Source organism: Phaethon lepturus, unplaced genomic scaffold (genome assembly GCF_000687285.1).
Source record: "Phaethon lepturus isolate BGI_N335 unplaced genomic scaffold, ASM68728v1 scaffold15115, whole genome shotgun sequence".
Lineage (NCBI taxonomy): Eukaryota > Metazoa > Chordata > Aves > Phaethontiformes > Phaethontidae > Phaethon > Phaethon lepturus.
Genome location: NW_010539983.1, coordinates 56,828 through 66,783, shown reverse-complemented (window position 1 = coordinate 66,783; position 9,956 = coordinate 56,828). Strand labels below are relative to the sequence as shown.

The window sequence follows — 9,956 nt, the reverse complement described above, 5'->3', positions numbered from 1 at the left end:
TCTCCTGTGTAAGGACTGCCAAGGGGCTCGGGGTACTCGCCGCCATAGGCCAGCCAGGCACTTGAACCTCTGCTGCTTCGGTCTGTTGGTATATATCAGGTGGGATTCATTCTTTAACCCTTAGGTTGCAAACAGGCTCTTGAGTGTGGCAAGGTGGTTTGGCCTATAACAAACAAAGCATCCTCTGTGTTTGCCACCCGGGCGAAAATTACTGTGTGCTTAGCCCTTTCTACTTTGTGCTGAGTTTACACAGCGTTAGCAATACGTTGTTCCTACCTCACCCTTGCTCTGGAGATACATCTCATTTTCCTATAGGGCCAATTCAAGGGTTGGAACAGAAATGTCCAGGATTTGGGGAGAGAATGATAAACAGAGAGAGGGTGAAAGAAAGAAGAGAAGCGTTGCGTTACCCACGTACCAGTTTTTCTTCCATAGCTGTTTGGAATAAAACTGTTTCATAAATCTTGTAATCCCTAGGAAATTCATCGTGGCTCAGAAAGAAACGGTGCTTTAATTTAGTGCTTGCCTTTTTATGTTCCTGTTTGGAAAATAGCATGCTTAACCTGTAAGTGAGGCTTTGGTAGGTAGAGGGTGCAGAGGAATTGATCAGCAAAGGGTTTACAGAGCACAAATCTGTTTGGCGAGGAAGTTGCTGAAAACTGTGCAGTAGATGCTGCAGAGAGTACCTTTATGATTGATTTCCATTCAAGTCAGACTGACTGCAGTGTGGTCATTTTTCTAACCCATAACTGCTCACACTGCAGCAGTCTGCTATCTGCAGGGTGTCTGAATTATAGCAGTCCATGTCCGTGTTACCTTTTACACAAATTACTTACACTGGTTTCTTTTCCATGCAAATTCATCAGTTTTACGGCCTCTTGTAGCTGCTGTCAGGAAACTGTTGCAGAAAGCACAAATTGATAAAACGAGTTAATTTTACTATGCTTAATTTTTCTTTCTTTCTGTTACATACCCTCTCATATACCCAGTGTGCAGGAAGCGTATAATAGTTAAGAGAATATAGCAAAGGATTTGAGTGTTCTTGTCATAAATTACTTCCCAACTTCATTCCTTTTAATGACCATTCCAGATTTTCTCAAGTTTTAATGGCGTTGTGTATTTTCCATCCCATGCTTTTAAAAGTCCGTGGCTATCCAGGCCATTCCCTTTCTGTCTCAATGACGTTCTTAAAAGATCCTTGCCAAACAACAACTAATTGTCTTGTGGGGATGATGAGGCAGCTGCAAAGCTACATTATTCCTCTGTCAAATCTGACATTGTGAGCTCCTTAAGACTTGGGGTGAAATACTGGCCCCATTACAGTCAATGGCAGCACTCCCAGAAGCCTGCGTTTTGGCCCAGGCATGTTAGCTGGGTGATGGGAGCTATCCTGTCTTCATTTCCTCACTCCTGCCCCGTCGGAGTGAAAGATTTTTTCATGTTTGAAAATGGGCCAGATTCTCAGACCAAAGATTAAACTTGGCTCAGCATCCTTGTGTGGCACTGAGACTGCTTTGCCTTTGTTGCTGTGAATCAGGGAGCTCAGACAATACGTTCCAGGCCAAGCTTGTGCATTTTATTGTGCAGTGCCTCCTTTTTCAGATGTCTCTGAAATGTGAGAGAAAATCATGATCTGTAGTTGTCAGCTCCCAAAGTTGTATTGTCCTGTAAAAAGCACTGGAACAGCAACAGTGGATATGGTACCATTTGCTGTATAGTGAGTGGCGTTTTTTTTGTGAAATGCACTGTCTGTTGACTTGTAACATTAAACTGCTCTGTTCCTTTCCTGTTCCCAGAAGAATGCGGCACATGGAGTTCATAGCCTTCTATCTGCAAACGACTTCATAATGTTTTAATGTAAAAGTAAGGTTCTAGGACAGGGAAATTAAAGGTATTCATACCCCTTACAATAAAACTTAGGTGCTGGGTAGGGCAGTGAGAGGTGAACAGTGGAAGCTAACTGCTGGATAAAAGTTTTTGAGAGTCGTATGTCTCTAGCTCTGATTTAGCTGGAGGAGAGGCCAGAGGAAAACTCAGATGCTCACAGGCCGAGAAGAACTCGGGTTTCTCATCTGGTTTTGTGCTTTCCCCAAGGAGCATTTGTAACCTCTGTCCTTGTGGATGTACATCACGTATATACCAAAGGTCCTGAGGTGTGTATTTCCCTGCCTATACTGCTTATAGATTATGCCAAGCACACTACAGGGGTGATGCAGCCTATTTGTAACTATGCCAATAAATGCAACATTGTCCTAACAGTGAAAGCAACAAGTTTCATTAAATGTTAGAAGAACGGTATTAACAGAAAGGCAGTGCTTAAAGAAAGTCTTCCCATAATTGTTTAATTTTTTTTTTCCATCTTTGGAGGAATGTAAGAAAGAGTCTGTGTCATCGAACTTTGCATTCTTGATAAAATTTACATCTTCTTGATTGCAATGCCAGTTACCATTAGCATTTCCTAATTTCCACGTCCCACCTGTTCTTGTTGTAAAACTAAACACACTCATGAGGAAGAAGAAAGTGATTTTGAAGTGCAATTCATGCCTTATTCACATGACTTACTGACTGCAATCTTTTTTGTTTCCCCAGCACCGATAGCTGCAGGAACAGGCCCTAATTTCTCCCTCTCAGATTTGGAAAGTTCTTCATACTACAGCATGAGCCCAGGAGCGATGAGGAGGTCTTTACCTAGCACATCCTCTACCAGGTAATTTAATCTCTGCCTAATACCAAGTTACTTGGAAACCCAGGCCAGCATCATTACTCATCTGGGAAAGTAACCATTAAATTCTTTGACAAGCTGTTTGGGGGCCTCAAGATGTGGAGCTGTTTCAGATTCACAGAGCTGAATGTTCAACTGGATTGCTGTTAAAGTTCTTTTTATACAGACAAGCTTTGAAGAAAAACTGCAGCATTGACTTGTGTAACTTCTGGCTTGTATCTCAGTGAAGTTCCACTGGAATTGTTGGAGTGTCACTTGTGGCAGAAGAAAATTGGGAGCATATTGAGATGTGCCACTTTTTCCTAGCAGTAAAGTCTTAAGATAGACATATATGCATTCTTTATCGTAAAAAGTGCTATCTGTGAGACTAACATCATTTTAGGACCTTGGCCTATAATGCATTCTAGTTTTGATACAGCATTTAGAAATTTGTGACTCAGCCTTTAGAAAACTGAATTGCTAATGCAGATGACTATCCGGTCTGATTTTGATTTTGGCTTAGATGCCAACTATCAAACAAGGATATTTTTTATTTTTTACCTTTCACTTTAACCACTCACGAGATTAGATTTATAAACAAGTCCAGTCACTCTAGTGGTCTTGAACACTATTAAGGAACCAGATTGATTTTTTTTCCCCCCACAGCCAAAATAGATCACTTATTTCAAAGACATGACAAGAAAGTCTAACTTCATCCGAGGTTTCTTTTACATTTTTATGTCAGTCTGCAGTGCCACCAGCTTTGCAGTAAGCAAGTACACCCGTAAAAAAGTCTCTATAGTTTGAATATAGCTGCTTTTTTTATTAAAATAATATATCCTTAAAGACAAACTCTTAGCAATAACTTCTTACAGTTTGCAGTGTTTGGAAGAACATTCTACGTCTTGCACTTAGTGTGCACATTATGAAGCTCCGTGACTGCAATTCTCGTTACACGTCAAATAAAACTTTGTGCTCTTTCTTTCTTGTGAATAAACTGTGTACCCTACAGTGCTCATCATTAGCACCATTCTCAGGTAGAATTTAGTTGTGACTCCAGAAGCAAAAAAGTGGGGTTATTAATGTTACTTAAGAGCTCGGATGTTGCTCTTCTATTCTTCTGCAAATAGCTACCACTGATAAGGAGCTAATTATAAACAGCATGGGTAGTTAATAACTTGGTAATATGTTTGTTTTCCTCTCATTAGGCTGTTCCCAGTCAGAAAAAAAAAATATTCCTTAAATACACAGACTCAGCAGAATTATCAGGCGGTAATTATATTGTATGCACACAATTTCCCCTATTGACACATAACAATTCTCTAAATTAAGGAATGGCCAAACCTGCATTCCACGCATACCGCAAGAATTATTATTCCTGTTTCTCACAAACTGATTTTGCATACCCACCAGCTCCTACCTGTGCAGAGCTTCGGGTGGGGAGCTGCAGAGAGGCTGCAAGTTTTAAACCAATAGAAATTGCAGTGGAATATTTTATCTCTGTTAAATATGTTCCCCCTACACTGAGGAGCCTGTTCTTGAATGCCTTAAGTCTTAATAGAATACAGATTTGGTGAAAAAAGTGAGCTGACCCAGCCTTGGAAAAGTACTTAGAAGAGAAATTCTCAGTAACGTCCCCACGCAGTCTGTACAACTCATTATAGAAAACAGAGCCAAGCTAAGTGTCTTTGGCTTTGGGATCCTCTCCCTGCAAAACTACTGGAGTCTGAGTCAGGGGCCACCAGAAACCACTGAAAGGGCTCTTCTGTCTCCTGAGCCTTTGGTGAGGGAGGTGTGATATATCACAAGGGAATTCTTTAGTACTGACACTGGCCAGAGATACCTGTTGGGGGCTTTTTATGCTTGGGGGCATGCAGTTGCACAGTAAAATGCTTGTACTTGCAGGATTATGTGAACATTTGAACCAAGAATGTATTCTTCCATCATTCGTCTACACTTCTTCTTATGGGACTGAAATCTGGGTTAATGTAATGGCTACGGTTAAAAGATTGAAGATATGTTTGACCTGATAAACAACTTGACTTTCTGAATAAGCTGTGGAAGAATCTGACAGTTAAAATAAATCTTGGATGTCATTACCATATTCGCTCAAATTGCAAAAATCATGCAATACAAATTAAATTCTTGCCTTTTTATTGACCTCTGTATGCTTAGAAAAACATCCTACTTTCTGATCTGTAAAAGCCTAAATGCTAAGCTATCTTCTAGTTAAACTAACTTATGTTTTGGGGTTCAGCCTGTTGTGTATCTCACTGAAGCTTAAGCTATTGGCAATGAAGTAAAGCAGAATCAAAACGTGAATGCCGAGAGGTTGGGTGGGCAGGATGGCCACACAGAACTCATGCAATCCCCTTCTCAGGGCCCTAAATCTATTATAGTTTCCATAACCAAGGTAGTCTCAAGCCGGGCTAGCAAGATATGTTCTAAGAGAAGTGCCTTTGTTCCTTTCCATACATGAAGTATTTATTATGTTTTTACTTTCTCAGCTCTACAAAACGTCTCAAGTCTGTGGAGGATGAGATGGACAGTCCTGGTGAGGAGCCGTTTTATACAAGCCAAGGGCGCTCTCCAGGAAGCGGCAGCCAGTCAAGTGGATGGCATGAAGTGGAGCCAGGTAAGCTACGGCTTTCAGCAGCCTGAGAACATGATCTCCAGTTGCTCAGTTTTGTTACCAGAATACACTGAATGCTGCATAGAAAGGTGATCAATTCTAAACATCTTGTAACTTCTTCTGAGAAAAGGTCAGTCTAATGAAAACACTGTAGTGGTTTTATTGCTCCTGCAGCTGTGAATGTTTCTATAATGTGTCACTTCTGTATTTTGGCCAAATATCTGAAGTATTTAAATAACGCAGCAAAAGATAGACAGTCTTTTTCTGTCAAAACATCCAGATTCAATTCTGGGATAGCAGTGACAATCGCTTAGCAAAAAGCAGTACCTGCCTGGGCTGTGCCCTACAGTTATACTGTTTAAATAAATATCCCTAAATTTATAAAAGGTAGAAGGGCTTTTCAGGCATTATACAGCAGTTGAGCTCACTTGGTAATGACTTTTAAGGTACTTACAGAAGGAGTTGTTTTATTCTGTAATACCATGAAGGATGATTGGAGGCTTCATATCAAAATAGATATCACCAGGTGTAGATATCAAGCTTCATAAGGTTTAGGATGCAGCTCTTCTGCCTTTTCTGAGTTAATTTTTGTGTGTGATCTTTCTTGTTGATCATCTTTTGGGTTATGTTATGTTACATACTTAACTGTCCATTGATCACTTATATTCATATCATCTGGGTGCTTAATACTATTGAAAATATTTTTCTTGGTCAGTGCTACATGCATAGGTGAAGTTGATACCTCAATTTTGCTTACAGCTAAATATTCAATATTTATTGCCAATAAAAATAACGGAAGTGTTATTTGTTAGATGAAGGCAAGCAGTGCTTTCATCTTCAGCCTCCTAGTGTTTGAGAAGGCCCTCTAAACAGCCCAGAGGATCTTTCGCAATACTTTTTTTTTTTCTTTGTTGTTTGTTTGAATTTAAAATCATATGTTTTTGGCTTGTTTTGAAACAACACATGCTTGTGCAAGGCACTGTGTATAATGAACCATATAGCACAGAAAAGTAAATTCAACCTGAACAGCATTAAAATCCATTCTATGGGCACTTGGCCAGCCACCTATATCCTTCATCATGTAGGAAACATACCCACAGCTTTCTCTGGAGACCCTGTCAAACAGCTGTCCTTTACAGCATGCCCAGAAAGTCACCAAATTTGGGCTATTCCAGACTGGGAGGGGACTGATTCCTGCGCCTGGGAGCCCTTGGAGGATCCCCTGCCAGCTGCCCTCTCTCCTCTAATGAGGAGGAGCCAGCTTGTGGGCCCTTATTGAGTGCAGATGTGGCACTTTGGCAGGAGGAGAGGGTGGACCTGCAGGCAGACAAGTCCCAGGCTTCCCGTGAATGCCTTGCCACCACTGTCCCCAGGGCTCTGGTGTTTTCAGTGAGGTGTCCTGCTCAGTAGACACCAGGGGCTGTTTCCTCCATCAGCTTCAGGCTCCAGATGATGTAAGGCAGAGCTTCACCTTGTACTAAACTAGTCTGCTCATGGAGCGGCAAAAACACGAACAAAAGCTCAGCGCCCATTGAAAAGGAGAGATCACAACCTCCTCTGCAGACACAGATGGCTAAAAGCTGACTGGGTGACTGCTTCTACATCACTGTCAGACTGGGGGCTAACTCCCCCCACAAAGTTTGGGGTACTCTTTGTTAATGACAAATGTTCTCCATTTGTGCAACAGCCAGAGGTTGACAATTAATTTTGCTGTCACGTCTGGTGGTTTTCCCCACATGTGGTCATTACCTCTGTCTCATCCAAGTCCTGACTAGATGGTGGCACTGAGCTGGACAAGAGAGTACCTAAAGCCTTACGCCTCCAAAGCACCTCTGCCACTTTTGGCACCACTTGAGAGCCCATCATGAAGAAGCACAACTACCCGTGTCAAACTTTCTGAGGTGCTCAGAAAGGCAAGAACAAGCCAGAGGAGATAAGGTTCTTCCTTCCTCATGAGCTTTCTCACTTACTACAGAAAAATCTCAGGTTCTGCTTAGTCTTGCCTGTAAAATGGCAGAAAATCACCTTGCAACATCAGGGACTCAAGCCAGGTACCAACTAGATACAGCTCAGATCCACCAAGCTATCTATCACTGTCACAGCTATGAAGAAAAAGAGCTTTATCCTGCCTGCGTGGGATGCACTTTCAAACCATCTTTGTGCTATGTTCACGCAGCCCCACCCTAATGCTTCGGTCATGGCTTTCCAGCAGCCTGTCCTGTTAATTCATTGCCTCAGCTTCTCTGTAAAACAGGGTCGCTGCAAGATCACAGCTGGCAGAGAGATTACCTAAAGAGCCACAGCTCATCAGCAGTGAAGGACAAAACAGTACTGAAGTGTCCTTCCATGCCAGGGCAACAGTGGTATGTCACTGGCACAAGGGGCTCCCCATGAGGGACACATCCTGCTGTGGTCTGTGCACAGTGCCCAGCCTTACCTCAGAACTCACACGTGGGTCTGATATAAACATCTGGCCCTTTGTATTTGACATGGGTGCTCTATCTCCAGAAGCATAAACTGTTTTATGAGTCATCAGTGGGGTGTCTGCCTAGAAAATACATTGGTCATCTCAAAGCTGTACAAATGATGTTAAATCCCATATTACCCGGTGGCTTGCCACAGCGTTCCTCTCTGAGTGGGGAGCTTTGGAGCCTGGACCTGTTTCAGATCCATCCTTTCCGATGTCTCTCCTGTCCAGAAAAAGGCCTTGCCGTTTATTTAATCTGCAGTCAAAATGATGGCACAGTTTTAACATACAATAATCTCTGAGCTGCGGTGTTTTGTTTTTTTCCCAGTGAAATTTGCGGTAGAAGTTTAAAGACTAAAACGCTCTTTTTGTTTGACTTGGCATTTCTTCCATGTGGTTCATTTTGTGCTGCGCGGGATAATGCAGGTATCAACGGTGCAGAATGATGCTAGTTCGGAAGGCAGTCTGAAGTTCTATCCTGTGCTGGCAGAGTAGCGTAAGCCAGGTTTCCAAACTCCATAATTAAACCCTGTCCTTTGGGTTACCGGCCAAACAATGGGAGGAGGAAATCAGACCAAGGAAAGGAAGCTTAGACTTGTCTGTGGGATGGCTGTTCTGGCTGGGAAGGAAAGTTCAGAGAGGAGCCAGCAGCCAGCCTCCCAGCCCAGTAGGATCCACACCAAAGATAATAATATATCCTTTGGCTTTATTGCCTTTGTGTAGATTGCTTCCTCGCAGGAGATTTAGATTTACGCAGAGATAGCTTCTTGGCCTATATGCCTTGACAGGTTTATGGGAGCGAGAGGATGACTATTCTGTCTGTGTATGTTGCATTTGCTAATTCGGAGGTGTGCACACGAGAAAAAGTGGGGTCTCTAATGCAGGAGCAGGTGTGAAACACGCATGTGCTTATGCACATCTAGAGACAGAGGGAAGTGCACGTGGCACAGAGACTATGAGAGGGTTGTAGCAAAAGATGTTGCCCGGGACAGTGCAGGGAAGTTATGTCTGCATGAGAGGGAGATGGGAGAAATGTCACACTTGAAAGAGAGCACAACGTAGAAGAGAAAGGGAAAATAGAATTTTAGACCATACAGAAGGGAAAAAGTATATAGGGGAAAGAAAAAAAGAACAAATGCCAGGAAAATGAAGATTTTACTTCCTGGAAAGGAAATATGAAATGGAATATGTGAACTCCTCTTAGAGAGAGAGAGCACTCCAGGCAGAGGGTTATTTACCGCCAGCCGTGACTAGTCGCTCTACATCTGTCTCCATTTTTTTCTCTTGAACAAATTCCCTTTTTGGATACTTTCTTCCTGCTTTGCTTCCCTGTGATTGCCCCTGTAAGTGGTCTTTGGAGGGCAGGCTGTATACTCAGAACATATGTGCAAACTGGCAGGAGAACAGAAGAGGACAAAACCACTCTGTGTGCTATTTAGATTAGGCAGTGGATGCTTCCCCTGTGCCTACTCTTGGGGTCTCTGCTGCACGTAGAATACAGCCTGCACCTATTGTCCATCCACAGTCCTTCCTCTGCGCTTTTACGTCATGGGCTCCTGGGGCTCGGAGCACCCTGACATCTGTCTCACGTGGAGGCTTTTCTGGGTGTAGATCCTACATGCTTCACCCACCAGCAACATGACCTTTCCATTCGTGCCATTTCAGAACCATAGTAATGAGCAGAGGACTTATCCCTGTGGTTTTTACATCTAGATCCTTCTTGCAAGCACGGACGTAGCACTTTCCTTATACGTCAGACATGACAGCCAGAGCCAAAAACCAATATGAATTCCATGTTCCTTATACTGTACTCCTGGAGTCTCACATCCATTTACCTGCACTCAAAAGCTCCTGGGGAGCTCTCAGGCCTAAAAAGGCTGGGATCTGCCAGAAAAGATGAATTTCCTTTCACAACAGGAAGGCTTAGGAAGTAAAACAAAGCAGACATGTAGTAAATTACTTCTGTTTTTCAAATACCTTTTGCGATATCCTCCTTACCATTACTTTATCTCAGCACTTTCAGTACATAACTCTTGTTAACTGAGAAGAAGGGCAAGAGAGGATAAAGATGATGTTAGTAAGAAAATCAGGCAACATCACACTGGCTTTGAACTCATGTACAAAGCTGTCCCATATTCAGTTCTGTGGCAGGTCTG

The 9,956-nt window shown here is 42.6% G+C and overlaps 1 protein-coding gene across 1 annotated transcript in view; it reads left to right on the top strand.

Annotated features, from left to right (window-relative positions):
- NFIA (nuclear factor I/A) overlaps positions 1 to 9,956 on the top strand; it is a 93,064-nt gene that overhangs the window by 38,294 nt on the left and 44,814 nt on the right. The window contains exons 5-6 of the mRNA XM_010287314.1: positions 2,590 to 2,707; positions 5,209 to 5,336. Of these exons, the coding sequence (XP_010285616.1) occupies positions 2,590 to 2,707; positions 5,209 to 5,336 (246 nt within the window). The remainder of the gene's footprint in view (positions 1 to 2,589; positions 2,708 to 5,208; positions 5,337 to 9,956) is intronic.